At 44.6% G+C, this 15,188-nt stretch overlaps 1 protein-coding gene across 1 annotated transcript in view; it reads right to left on the bottom strand.

Moving 5' to 3' along the window:
* Positions 1-14,977, bottom strand: part of LOC126335677 (IQ and ubiquitin-like domain-containing protein) — a 74,137-nt gene extending 59,160 nt beyond the window's left edge. Inside the window, exon 1 of the mRNA XM_049999134.1 lies at positions 13,278-14,977. Coding sequence (XP_049855091.1) covers positions 13,278-14,977 — 1,700 coding nt within the window. The remainder of the gene's footprint in view (positions 1-13,277) is intronic.
* Positions 14,978-15,188: the final 211 nt, after the last annotated feature.

Genomic DNA, 15,188 nt, shown 5'->3' with positions numbered 1-15,188 from the left:
GTAGAGATCCAATGACTGTTAGCAGAATATGGAATCGGTTGGTTCAGGAGGGTAATACGGAACGTCGTGCTGGATCCCAACGGCCTCCTATCACCAACAGTTGAGATGATAGGCATCTTATCCGCATGGCTGTAACGGATCGTGCAGCCACGTCTCTATCCCTCACTCAACAGATGGGGACGTTTGCAAGACAACAATCATCTGCACGAACAGTTCGACGACGTTTGCAGCAGCATGGACTATCAGCTTGGAGACCACGGCTGCAGTTACAGTCGAATCCAGTTTCTGTTTACAGCATCATGATGGTCGCATCCGTGTTTGGCGTCATCGCGGTGAACGCACATTGGAAGCGTGTATTTGTCATTGCCATACTGGCGTATCACTCGGCGTGATGGTATGGAGTGCCATTGGTAACACGTCTCCGTCACCTCTTGTTCGCATTGACGACACTTTGAACAGTGGAGGTACATTTCAGATGTGTGACGACCCGTGGCTCTACCCTTCATTCGATCCGTGCGAAATTCCTACATTTCAGCAGGATAATGCACGACCGCATGTTGCAGGTCCTGTGCGGACCCTTCTGTATACAGAGAATGTTCGACTGCTGCCCTGGCCAGCACATTCTCCAGATCTCTCACCAATTGAAAACGTCTGGTCAATGGTGGCCGAGCAAGTGGCTCGTCACAATACGCCAGTCACTACTCTTGATGAACTGTGGAATCGTGTTGAATCTGCATGGGCAGCTATATCTGTGTACACGCCATCCGAGCTCTGTTTGTCTCAATGCCCAGGCGTATCAAGGCCGTTATTACGGCCAGAGGTGGTTGTTCTGGGTGCTGATTTCTCAGGATCTGTGCACCGAAACTGCGTGAAAATGTAATCACATGTCAGTCTAGTATAATATATTTGTCCAATGAATACCCGTTTATCATCTGCATTTCTTCTTTGTGTAGGAATTTTAATGGCCGGTAGTGTACATACATCCTCCTCAGCCCATCATACGTTGCGTGGCGGAGGATACCCTGTGCCAGTACTAGTCATTTCCCTTTTCTTCCAAACAGAGCGAGCATAATATGACTGTCTTTATGGCTCCGTACAAGCTTTATCTTATCTTCGTGGTCCCTTGGCGAAATGTACATTGGCGGTAATAGGATCGTTCCGAAGTCAACTTCATATGCCGGTTCTCTAAATTCTGTCAGTAGCGTTCTTCGACATGTAAGTCGCCCTCCCTTCGGGGATTCCCATTTGAGTTCCTGTAGTATCTCTGTAACACTTGCTTGTTGGTCAAACGCATCGGTAACAGCCCACCTCTGAATTGCTTCGACGTCTTCGTTTGATACGACCTGGCGAGGATCCCAACCACTCTAGCAGTACTCCAGAATGGGTCGCACTAGTGTTCTATATGCAGTCAGTTTTACAGACAAACCACACTTTCCTAAAACTCTCTCAATAACCTCTACTGGTTCAGAGTTACAGATAGCAGAGATGTATTGTACCCTCATACTGAAATACTCTCAGCTTCCTACATTCAGCTAGAAATACAAAGTACTGAATTATCAGCCCAATATCTTCTGTCATCCCGGAGGGTAGGATCCGTTATTCACTTCTCCTACTGGCATCTCCCATCTGATTGCATCAACGTTGCTGTCCTCATCCAAACTACTCACCGGCAGTTCCTAAATGAGAGGGGGGGGGGGGGGTGGCTTTGTTTACTTCTGTGGGGAATCACTACCTTGGTGTGTGACCCTTGGACATGTAAAAAACCAGTTCGACGACGTACTTATTGCCACGGTTTCGAAGTGTGCCCTGAAAAACCTAGAAAAACAGCAATGGAACACCAACACTATCCGACATGTGCTTAATGTAATTCACTTAATCCACCAATGTGAAAACCGACATAAACATGTCCAATTATTACGTATGAAGGTCCCTCTGGTGTCTCGTATAACGAGTTGGTGAACCACCTAGAGAAACAAATTGTGACTATTGGTCAACCGTCACAAAAAAAAGAACTTTTAAGAAGCATCCCCCCCCCCCCACCCACGCGCCAAAAAAAAGTTTCCACTAATGAAGCTATCTATTTTTTTAAAATAGGCGTCACACCTTTACTTTAATGTGCATCTGGCTAGAACATGACTGTTGTCCTTCACATTTTCATAGGATGAAAATTCAGTACAACGAGCTGAGGTTCCTCATCTCAGCCATGTGACACTTGGGTGTTCGCGTTACGGCAGACAAGCGCGAATTTTTCCCAGGGCTTTGGTCAGAGTTGGAATTTCCCAACATATATCTGTGACAGACCTGTCTCGGCAGCTGTCCACAGCGAACTGTTAGTATTGGCCTGTTTCTGCAAAAACTTTGTATGCAGTTACAAATAAGCCGTAAAGGATTCGTCGTGAGAAGATAATACATGAACTATGTTGAATGTATAAAGTTTATCCCTTTGCGCGTAATGTAATATGGCTATGTTATAAACAATATTGTATACCAAGTCTGTCATTACTCACTTCTCTGGCTGAACGGTTAACGCCAAAGGCCAACAGATAAATTTAAACTATCGTTATTTGACAAATGCTCATTAAAAACTGCGCATATTATTTGGATCCTATATATTCGAATAAAAAATATAATTAATAAAAGGGATGAAATCTGTACTAACAGGTATTAGCTGCGCCACTCAAAGCTGCTGGAATTTGAACATAGGAAAGTGCCACACTTCGGAATAGCTCAGTAAATAAATATCAACCTAAATTGTTAAGAGCAACAGTACACGGCAAAATTAAATTATAAATAGAGTATTATGTATATATAACTTCAAAATGTGGAAGAGAGAGAAGGGACACTTATTACTATTACGAGGAACCACCAATAATTATGGCCTAGTAGCAGGTAATACTTAAATCAAGATCATCAGTCACTAAAACAAATTATAGTACAAAACACTGACCACCTGGCATCACATTTAAAAATTTGTACAAACAGCTCCGAAGCTGCAATCGTAGCTGCTGGAATACGGTGCATGTCGAAATTCAGTCTTGTTGTTAGAAATTTGTAAACGCAGTGACTGATAATCTCTGTGTTTTGTACTATAATTGTAATGATTGATTTTCATGTAAGTGTTACGTCCTACTAGGCCATAAATATCAGTGGTTTCTCTTAACAGTAATAAACGTCGTTACGCATATTTAAAGTTTTAGATTTATTGAACTGTTTATAATTTTGATTTATACAATTCCTATTGCTTTCAAACATTTTGAAGAAATTTATATACTGTGCGATTTCAGTATGTGCCACTTTCCTTCACTTCAAGTGGTCCTCGACAGAAACAGTTTTTGTTCTATATACCAGTGTTTAAAACGGCTCTCTTCTGAACAGCGTTATGGAAACTCTGTGCGTTAAGATATAAATCGGTATGCGTTGGTATATAGAGCAAATACAGTTTCTGACTAGTACCACTTGGAGTCCGAAATTGACCATCTGAAGTATGTGTTTCGAAAGAATGGCTATAGTGCACGGGATAGAAAGGTAGCGTTCTTCAAGAAAAGGAAACGCGAAAATGCTGCACACTCCAGGATGAAACATCGGTTGCGGTTCTTCCTTTCTGTGGCGCTATATCCAGTAAAATAGGAAGAGTCACGGGGTATAAGACCTATCTTTTGCCTCCTAAGAAAATTAAGGAGACGATGCACCCTATTAAGAACAGTCTCGGCGTTCGGGTCCCTGGAACTTATAATACCCCCTGTGAGTGTGGAAGTAATTATATAGGTCAAACCATTTGTATCGTTCCCAACCGCTGTGCAGAACACCAACGGCATATTAAAAATAGAGAACTAGAGAAATCGGCACTTGCGGAACACAGCCTCGCGAACAACCATAACTGTTCGATGAAACAAAAATTTTGTCCCTGCTTCCACATACTGCGATTCTGTTATTAAGGAGGCTTTTGAAATAAGAATGAGCGAGAAGAACTGTAACCGTGATAGCGAGAGAAGCACCAGCTCATAGCAAATATCTAGATAATGTGATGACTGTGGCTTCTGATACTGGACTACCACAGTGCGAATGGACTGAAAACGGCGTAGCGTGTACACACGTTGCTTCTCTCAACTGTGCATACTGTTTCATTTGGCTGCCTTTCAATCATTTCATCAAAGCTCCACATTTGCACCTCTGTGGTGAATAAGGGAAGCACGTACCACGATACAGCAACTCCTATTTCGGAAATTAACTTTATAAATACTGCACGATTTAACAATTTTTTTTTTCAAGCAGATGTTACTTTCTTGGAAATGAACACCTCATTTATGAGTCTCGTGCATGTGCTGATCACAAATGTCTCTTGTTTCTGCGACGACTCCAGCTTCAGTAGTCGTTCGATTCGTTAATCTTCAAATATTAATTGTACACAGATGCAGAGTTTTACCGATAAATGACGGTCATGGGTTGTGTAACAGACCAATATCTGTTTTTTAAAATCAAATTTATTCGCTTTTAGCCCTTCGGACTGAGCTATTTCCATTCTTAGAAAATGTTTTCGTTGGAACACGTGAGTACTTAGGAAACACCAAATTCAAGTGATCTTTCGTCCTCCAAGCTAAAACCCCGGTGCTCCTTCGCTCGTGAGCGACGAGTAAGCGCTATGCAAGACGCAATTTTAGAGGCCTCCGAGTCGTGTTTTAATCAGCAAAAATTAAAGCACATCGTCCAGGAACACGTTGTGAAATACCAGAGCCACATTCGCCTACTGCAACCCAGCAGATCCGCTGTTACAGAACATTGAGTTTCGACGGGTCATTCACTTTCCTACAGACAAACTAAAATTGCTGCCCACAACTTCAAGTTTCATGACTCCATCAATCAGGAATGTGTGGAAATTCGGTCGGCAGAAGGCCTCGTGGTTATTGTTTGAGGTACCTCTGTGACTGTACGGCACTGAGTGAAAATTTCTATCTGCACACCAGAGCAAATGCGTGCAATGAGGAATGTCATTAGCATTCGTCAGCAAAAACTTTTTTACTGACCCCTCGTACTCGTTGCTGATAACTCAGTTGCAAGATTCTTGCCTCAAATTCTGCTCTGTTCTGTCTCTGGTTTTTCTCACATCACGGTTATTTATAACATCACGGTTAGTTATTAGTAAGCAGTAACACAGAATGGGTGAATGTTCCAGTTCGTACCAGAGTGATACACATAGTTGTCTGCTGGTGGTGTGTGGGCGAGGTGACTGGCAAGAGGAGGCACTCACCCAACCCCGCAACCCCCCCCCCCCTCCCCCCGGAATCTAAAATAAAGGGTTTTTATTCATATAATGAGCGAATAACCATTATTTCTACGGATATAGTGAGTTTTTTTGTATCACCTTGAATTTTAGTTCTTGTGGCACGACATGTCACGTAACTGACCAACTTAAATATGTATAAAAAAGGAAATTTTTACGCTCTTCCTCCCTGGAAAAAACTCTGCAGACGCCCATGTGCACACCTAGTGTATAGTGTCTCAGGATGTATTGTACAAAGGCACAATGACGCAACGGACTTCTTTGGTTGCTATGATCATCACAGCACTTTTGTACTTGAACATATACGTCTACGAGAATCGCTGCATTAATACAGTGAGACAGTGCATTCTCGCAGTAAAAGGTATGCTTGAATAGCCGAACCTAAAGAACACGTGTTAAACGGGATGAGTGTCAGTTCAGTAATCGGCACGTTGTACATCACAACATGAGCAAAAGCAAAACAACTGTTTTGAGAATGCCCCGTCAACAATAACTACATACCACCCACTGAAGGTAGAAGTCTTTCAAACAACGTACTTCTCACGTTGAGTGTAATTTGTAAATTGATTCCTAAACAATGTGCAGAAAACAGAATTATCGTGCTTCATATTATGAAGAAAATAAGTTTTATATAACTCAAAGACAGTCAAGTCTGTCTTATGTATACCCTCCCTTGCCTGCTGATGATACTGTAGGCTGAAATTGGTAGCAGAAAATGTTTCGTTTGTCAGCAGCTCCGTCTGCACAAAAATTGTGAAGCATTTTGTAAATATGTTGTGTTTATAAAAGCAGCGATGGGTCAAAGACATTTATAAAAATGTCTTACGCATATCTTTTACACATCATACTACACTACATTTGTGAGAGCTGAAACCTTGAGGCGGAGAGCAAAGGAGTGTCAAAGAGCACCATGAATCCCTAGACACGCTTTCTCTTCAATCATGTCACACATTCCGTATTCTCGCACCAGTAGTTATGTCCTTGTATTTTCTCTATACGACTATCACGAAAGTAACTAGGAGAACAAACCGAATGAATTATTTTGCAACGAGTCCTTGGAAGTCAAAGGTTACTGACATCAAAACACTGAGCAAAAACGCCTTTTCATTGTCTGAATGACTGTCGCTACACGCCGTAATCTTCCTCTATACGAAACAGTGGACTTAGAAACAAAACAAATGACTAAAAAACTGTAAGTTGATTTTTTGGAGTCAGTTATTAATAATATATAATATTTTAGATTTCCTTCTGGGAAACAACTACGTAAAGTACATAATAAAAATTTATTCGGCACAGATCCTTGTAAATATATGGTTTAGAATGAAAACAACCAAGTAGTATTAATTCACTCTGAATTTTCATTGTTCAGAAAACTCTCCAATTTCTTCTCCTCGTATACTGTATAGCAATACTGTTATGTGATCATGTATACGAGCATTATTATTTCCAAGAATCTTTTAGCATGTTTATCGTACAGATAATTCCAATGTTATTTCAGCTCGCATTCTTCTCAACAATTCAAGATTTAAATTTAATTAATTAATTTATAAATTCAAATTAAGGAAAAAAGAAAAAATGTACAAATAAGTTTCTAAAAAAAGAGGTTGCGCCTTTATATGATATCTAGTTTTGCTGAGAAAGAGATGGTATAAATGCTGTAGACCAAAAATCACATTTGCTCTCTAAGTTAAATAAGTCTAGTACCCTGTTGGTTGCCTTGAAGATGAGAGGAACTTTTTCCTTTTCCTATTATCCATTTTGAGTTTGAGCTCCGCCTCTTCGTCAATGGGCCGTTAATACCGTAATCCCCCATCCTACAGTCTGAGAACGTATAGAGCCACAAGAACTAAATTTGACCGCAATTACACAAACTTTATTGTGCCTTAAATCATTGATAGGTATCCACTTAATATTTTCTAGGCAGATAGCTTTGATACTGAAATTGTTTGCATACTTCATTAGTACATGCTAAGTACTTGTTTCTATATTGCTAGCATGAATGTCACCATTTTTTTATTCAACAACCTGTTTGTTTGTATTCTTATTGTAAATTCGGAGTATTCAACTAGTTTTTTATTCACGTATCATTACCATTAATGTTATTTTGTCACTGAAGAAGACAATCTGAAATAAGAAAAAATTTGAACGACTGAGAAAATCTTGTTAGAAAGCAAAAAAAAAAAAATTATCAGGAAAAAGGCAAAATTATAACTTCTCAAAACTGTGTAACCAAAATAAATTATCAGAACCACAATAATTCACATTGCGCTTGGCAACGCTAAATCTGCAATTTTGTAGGATAGTAGACAATCCCTGAGAATTTCGCAAGAAATTAAAATCTATAACCAAAATTACAAGAGGAGGCGATCGACCCCTCTAGCCTCCCTTGGAGACGTCAATGGTGGCAACGGAAGTAAGTTAATAAACTATAGTTTTCTGCATTGTTCGAAGAGTAAAATAATGGCTGATGTGTAGCTAACTTACGCACTCCGTTAACAATGGTTGTAAGCTGGCGTGCTAATATTAATAGTTAGGTTGCGGCTGTCGACATGTGTAAACGTCCTGCTTAAGAAGCGCAATGTGTGTCGCATAACTAACTGAATCACATGTATCTGAGCTGCTGTAGTTGATAAAGTTTACGTAAACATGTCCAAGGTTTACGTGTATTTAGAACTAAGAACATAAATATGACACACGGGTCTCATTTTAACGTCACAGTAAAAATTTAAGGTGAATAATCTGCTACGGTCGACTTTGATAACTGTCGAACTGTAGCCTATCGCTGTTGCGGTTTATCGTATCGCGATATTGCTGCTCGCGTTGGTCGAAATCCAATGACTGTTAGCAGAATATGGAATCGGTGGGTTCAGGAGGGTAATACGGAACGCCATGCTGGATCCCAACGGCCTCGTATCACTAGCAGTCGAGATGACAGGCATCTTATCCACATGGCTGTAACGGATCGTGCAGCCACGTCTAGATTCCTGACTCAACAGATGGGGACGCTTCCACGGCAACAACCATCTGCACGAACAGCTCGACGACGTTTGCAGTAGCATGGACTGTCAGCTCGGAGACCATGGCTGCGGTTACCCTTGACGCTGCATCACAGGCAGGAGCGCCTGCGATGGTGTACTCAACGACGAACCTGGATGCACGAATGGCGAAACGTCATTTTTTCGGATGAATCCAGGTTCTGTTTACAGAATCATGATGGTCGCATCCGTGTTAGCCGACATCACCGTGAACGCACATTGAAAGCGTGTATTCGTCATTGCCGTACTGGCGTATCACCGGCGTGATGGTATGGGGTGCCATTGGTTACACGTCTCGGTCACCTCTTGTTCGCATTGACGGCAATTTGAACAGTGGACGTTGCATTTCAGATGTGTTACGACACATGGCTCTACCCTTCATTGGATCCCTACGAAACCGTACACTTCAGCAGGATAATGCACGGCCGCATGTTGCAGGTCCTGTACGGGCATTTCTGGATACAGAAAATGTTCGACTGCTGACCTGGCCAGCACATTCTCCAGATCTCTCACCAATTGAAAACGTCTGGTCAACAGTGGCCGAGCGACTGGCTAGTCACAATACGCCAGTCACTACCCTTGATGAACTGTGGTATCGTGTTGAAGCTGCATGGGCAGATGATAAAAGGGTATTCGTTGGACAAATATACTAGACCTAACATGTGATTACATTTTCACGCAATTTCGGTGCATAGATCCTGAGAAATCAGTACCCAGAACAACTACCTCTGGCGTAATAACGGCCTAGATACGCTTGGGCATTCAGTCGAACAAAGCTCGGATGGCGTGTACAGGTACAGCTGCCCATGCAGATTCAACACGATACCACAGTTCATCAAGAGTAGTGACTGGCGTATAGTGATGAGCCAGTTGCTCGGCCACCATTGACTAGACGTTTTCAATTGACGAGAGATCTGGAGAATGTGCTGGCCAGGGCTGCAGTCGAAAATTTTCTGTATCCAGAAAGGCCCGTACAACATGCGGTCGTGCATTATCCTGCTCAAATGTACGGTTCCGCAGCGATCGAGTGAAGGGTAGAGCCACGGGTCGTAACACATCTGAAATGTAACGTTCACTGTTCAAAGTGCGGTCCATGCAAACAAGAGGTGACGGAGACGTGTAACCAATGGCACGCCATACCATCACGCCAGGTGATACGCCAGTATGGCGATGACGAATACACGCTTACAATATACGTTCACCGCGATGTCGCCAAACACGGATGGGACCATCATGATGCTGCAAACAGAACCTGGATTCATCGTAAAAAATGACGTTTTGCTATTCGTGCACCCGAGTTCGTCGTTGAGTACACTATCGCAGGTGCTCCTGTCTGTGATGCAGCGTCAAGGGTAACCGCAGCCATGGTCGCCGAGCTGATAGTCCATGCTGCTGCAAACGTCGTTGAACCGTTCGTGCAGATGGTTGTTGTCTTTCAAACGTCCACATCTCTCGACTCAGGGATCTAGACGTGGCTGCATGACCCGTTACAGCCATGCGGATAAGATGCCTGTCATCTCGACTGCTAATGATGTGAGGACGTTGGGATCCAGCACGACGTTCCGTATTACCCTCCTGAACCCACCGATTCCATATTCTGCTAACAATCATTGGATCTCGACCAACGCGAGCAGCAATGTCGCGATACGATAAACCGCAATCGCGACAGGCTACAATCCGATCTTTATCAAAGTCGAAAACTTGATGGTACGCATTTCCTCCTTACACGAGGCATCACAACAACGTCCCATCAGGCAACGCCAGTCAACTGCTGTTTGTGTATGAAAAATCGGTTGGAAACTTCCCTCATGTCAGCACGTTGTAGGTGTCGCCACCGTCGCCAATCTTGTGTAAATTCTCTGAAAAGCTAATCATTTGCATATCACAGCATCATCTTACTGTCGGTTAAATTTAGCGTCTGTAGCACTTCATCTTCGTGGTGTAGCAGTTTTTATGGCCAGTAGTTTATTTCGTATGTAGTTACCGTCGCAGTGAAATAGGTCTTTGTTTTAATGAGTTTCACACCAATTCTCGTGTCATAACCGTGACACTCTTTCCCCTATTTCGCGCCAATACAAAACGAGTTGCCCTTCTTTGAACTTTTTTGATGTGTCCAACACAGCGCAGTACTACTCCAGAGTGGGACGGAGGAGTTTATCGCAAGCAGTTTGTTGAGTAGATTCCTTTCGTCTTCGAAGTGTTCTTCAGATTAAATGCAGTCTTTGGTTCGCCTTCCTCAAAACGTTCTCTTTGTGATGGAAATTGCTCTACCGACTGAGCTGCCCAAGCATTACTCACGACCCACCATCACAGCTTTACTTGCGCCAGTACCTTGCCTCCTAGTTCCCAAACTTCACAGATGTCTTAGTAACTGCAATTTCTAGGATGACTTGACATCCTATAAATTTGTGTAATTTATCATGTAACTGAAATTTAAAAAACTTTCTTTCTGGCATTCGTGTGAGGGATCTCACGCCATTCATTGTTTGAGATCAGTTGCCGCTTTTCACACCATACAAGCATCGTGTTTAAAACATTCTGCAATTAGTTTTCATATTCGGAAGACATCATCATCTGAAAAAGTCTAAGAGAAACTTCTGACAGACTAAGACTGTGTGTCAAACCGAGACTCAAACTCTATAGCTTTGTCTTTCGGGGGAAATTGCTCTATCGATGATAAAGCACAGCTTTACTTCCACCAGTATCTTGTCTCCTGCTTTCCAAACTTCACAGAAGCTCTCCTGCGGAACTTGCAAGATTAGTGCTCCTGGAAGAAAGGATTTTGTGAAGACATGACTTAGCCACAGCTTACTGGATGTTTTCAGTATTGAAAGGGTCGCAGGACAGCTTCTATGAAGTTTGAAATGTGGGAGACGAAATACTGGCGGAAGTAAACCAAAGAGGACTCGTCGCGAGTCGTGCTGGAGCAGCTCATGTGGTAGAGCACTTGCCATCCAAAGCCAAAGGTCCGGAGTTCGAATCTCGAACCTTGCAAGACTAGCGCTCCTGGAAGAAAGGATATTGTGGAGAATGGCTTATCCACAGCCTGGTAGGTGTCTTGCAACGTTCGAAGGAGGGCTTCTATGAAGTTTAAATAAGTGGGAGAAGAGGTACTGCTTTACTTCCGACAGTACCTCGTCTCCCACTTGGGTCGCGCTGGAGTATCTCAGTTGGTAGAGCATTCGCTAGCGACAGGCAAAGGTACTAAGTTCGAATCTTAGTCCAACAAATAGTTTTAATCTGCCAGGAAGTTCATATCAGTGCACACTCCGTTGCAGAGCGAAAACTTCGTTCGGATTGATTTGCTCCTACATACACTACTGGCCATTAAAATTGCTACACCATGAAGATCACGTGCAACAGAAGCGAAATTTAACCAACAGGAAGACGATGCTGTGATATGCAAATGATTAGCTGTTCAGAGCATTCACACTAGGTTGGCAACGTTGGCGACACCTACAACGTGCTGACATGAGGAAAGTTTCCAACCGATTTCTCATACACAAAGAGCAGTTGACCGGCGTTGCCTGGTGAAACGTTGTTGTGATGCCTCGTGTAAGGAGGAGAAATGCGTACCATCACGTTTTCGACTTTGATAAAGATCGGATTGTAGCCTATCGCGATTGCGGTTTATCGTATCGCGACATTGCTGCTCGCGTTGGTGGAGATCCAATGACTGTTAGCAGAATATCGAATCGGTGGGTTCAAGAGGGTAATACAGAACGCCGCGCTGTATCCCAACGACCTCTTATCACTAGCAGTCGAGATGACAGCCATCTTATCCACATGGCTGTAACGGATCGTGCAGCCACGTCTTGATCCCTGAGTCAACAGATGGGGACGTTTGCAAGACAACAACTATCTACACGAACAGTTCGACGACGTTTGCAGCAGCATGGACTATCAGGTCGGAGACCGTGCCAGCGGTTACCCTTGACGCTGCACCACAGACAGGAGCACCTGCGATGGTGTACTCAACGACGAACCTGGATGCACGAATGGCGAAACGTCATTTTTTCGGATGAATCTAGGTTCTGTATACAGCATCATGATGGTCGCAACCGTGTTTGGCGACGTCGCGGCGAACGCACGTTGGAAGCGTGTATTCGTCATCGCCATACTGGCGTATCATCCGGCGTGATGGTATGGGGTGCCATTGGTTAAACGTCTCGGTCACCTCTTGTTCGCATGACGGCACTCTGAACAGTGGACGTTACATTTCAGATATGTTACGACCCGTGGCTCTACCCTTCATTCGATCCCTGTGAAACCCTACAATTCAGCAGGATAATGCACGACCGCATGTTGCAGGTCCTGTACGGGCCTTTCAGGATACAGAAAATGTTCGACTACTGCCCTGGCCAGCACATTCTCCGGATCGCTCACCTCTTGTTCGTATTGCGGCAATTTGAACAGTGGACATTACATTTCAGATGTGTTACGACACATGGCTCTACCCTACATTGGTTCCCTACGAAACCGTACATTTCAGCAGGATAATACAGGACCGCATGTTGCAGGTCCTGTACGGGCATTTCTGGATACAGAAAATGTTCAACTGCTGCCCTGGCCAGCACATTCTCTAGATCTCTCACCAACTGAAAACGTCTGGTCAATAGTGGCCGAGCGACTGGCTCATCACAATACGCCAGTCACTACCCTTGATGAACTGTAGTATCGTGTTGAATCTGCGTGGGCAGCTGTACCTGTGTATACGCCATCCAAGCTCTGTTTGACTCAACGCCCAGGCGTATCGGAGCCGTTATTACGGCCAGAGGTGGTTGTTCTGGGTACTGATTTCTCATTATCTATGCACCCAAATTGTGTGAAAATGTAGTCACATGTCAGTTCTAGTATATATGTCCAGTGAATACTCGTTTATCATCTGCATTTCATCTTGGTGTAGCAACTTTAATGGCCAGTAGTGTAAATGAACAGAATTGACGATAAAATGTGCCACCAACCTGCAGAACTGCAGCTGCTCGTCGCGATTCCCGGGCAGGAACTTCTCCCGCGGCAGCAAGTTCTGGCAGCGCACGCACAGGGAGAGCGAGAACTCCAGCCCCTTGTAGCTGTACTCGAGCGAGTACTTGGCCACCTCCGGGTTGAACTCCGGCGTCTTCATGAGCTGCAGGAAGAGGCTGCGCAGGCGCGCCCTCAGCGCCTCCAGCTGGTCGGTGTTCAGGCCGCGCACCAGCAAGTCGCACTCGCGGTCCACCAGCTCGATGATGTCGTCGACCAGCGGCGGCTCGCGGTGCACCACCAGCGCGTCCTTGACGGCCATCAGCAGGTCGACGCGGCTCTCCAGCGGCGCCTCCTCGCGGCACAGCGCCGAGTACAGCTCCCTCAGCTCCCTCGCCCTCTGGTTGCGCAAAGTGTCCATCGACACCTTCATCCCCTTGTAGCCGGTCCAGGTCATGGGCTCGGCACACCTGTCGATCACTTCCAGCTCCTTTCTGCGCAGCCTCTCCTGCTTCACGGACAGCCTCTGTTTCTCGATCTCGAACAGGTTCTTCACCTCCTTCTCGAGCACCTGCGCGTACTCGGCGCACTTGGTGGCCTGGGCCTTTTGCGACCGTCGGATGCGGTCGACCTCCGCAGACCGCCACTGCTCCACCGCGGAGTACAGCATCTCGAAGTCGGCGCGCCTGCGCGGGAAGGTGCTCTTAACGATGTCCGCCTTCATCCTGGTCTCCCTGGCCTCGACCCGCAGCCTCTCCTGCTCGGCCTCCCTGGCGACGCGCCGGCGCTGTTCCTCGCTGGCCCGACTGATCATCCTCCTGATAAGCCACGCGCGCACGTACCGCTGGATGACGCGCACCTTGCGCTCCAGGTCTCGGCGCCTTTCCTGCTCCTCCGCCGTCACGTATTCCTTCGCCGTCTTGATGACGTCGCCCTTCCAAGGGATGTAGTAATCCCTGCGATAGTTCTGCGTCGCCCTGTCACACACTGTCATCTGCTGCTCGTCTCGCCACCAAGCTGTCTGAGTGTCGCGGTCGTTCTTCTGCTTGTACGGCTTTTGTGGAAAAGGTTGTGTCTGAGAGAAAGCGTGGTGGTATTCGACAGCGGTTTCCTTATGCCGAAAACCACCGAGGAACGGTTTCTTTGCAAGCTTCCAGACAATTATTACTCTCACCTCTTTGAATTCCCCGTATTCCACCTGGACTCTAACTCTAATGATGCGCTTGTTTCTCATTTTCTCTGGAACGTTGCTCAGTAGCACTGGGTAAAAGGGATCCGCTGAAGTAATTTCCATGATAGCAATTTGTGAAGTACTGAGTCCTAGTGACTGTAGCGAGGACTCATCCGATAGCATCTCTCCATTCAATGTCAGAACAATCACGGAAGTTGGAATTTCAAATGCCTCTGATAAAACTTCCTTTACTTTAGAGATTGTAGTTACAGGCCAGAATTCCTCGACGAAGCAAGCCCCAGTTTCCATCATGAATTTAACTGTGACACGATCGAGGTTAGTTGGCTGATAGAAGGAAGACTCTTCTCCAACGTAACGATGTTCCTCAAAAAGTCGCCGGATTTCCTCGAGCGTGGCTTCGCTCCTAGCAGTCGACGTGGTGCTTTCATTTGGGGTACATAGACACTCCCCCTCTTCATCCAAGCTGCTTACATCTTCCGGCAAAGCATCTTCTTCTATTATCACGTCCATCTCCGCTGACTCTTATTAATTTGCAGTTTCTGAATAAAAAGACACTATCAATAATAACAAAAGTATTAAGGTATAAAGCAAAACTGCAGAGTGAATAAAGTCAGCAGGATGGAAAATGTTGAAAAGTGTAAAATATCAGAATAAAATTACAGTTAAACGCAGTCAAGAAAAAGCAAACTGGGATAAGAGATTGCCAATGAGATAACCAAAT

Source organism: Schistocerca gregaria, chromosome 2 (genome assembly GCF_023897955.1).
Source record: "Schistocerca gregaria isolate iqSchGreg1 chromosome 2, iqSchGreg1.2, whole genome shotgun sequence".
Classification (NCBI taxonomy): Eukaryota; Metazoa; Arthropoda; class Insecta; order Orthoptera; family Acrididae; genus Schistocerca; species Schistocerca gregaria.
Note: the sequence above shows the minus strand (reverse complement) of the source record. Positions and strands in the feature narration are given on the sequence as shown.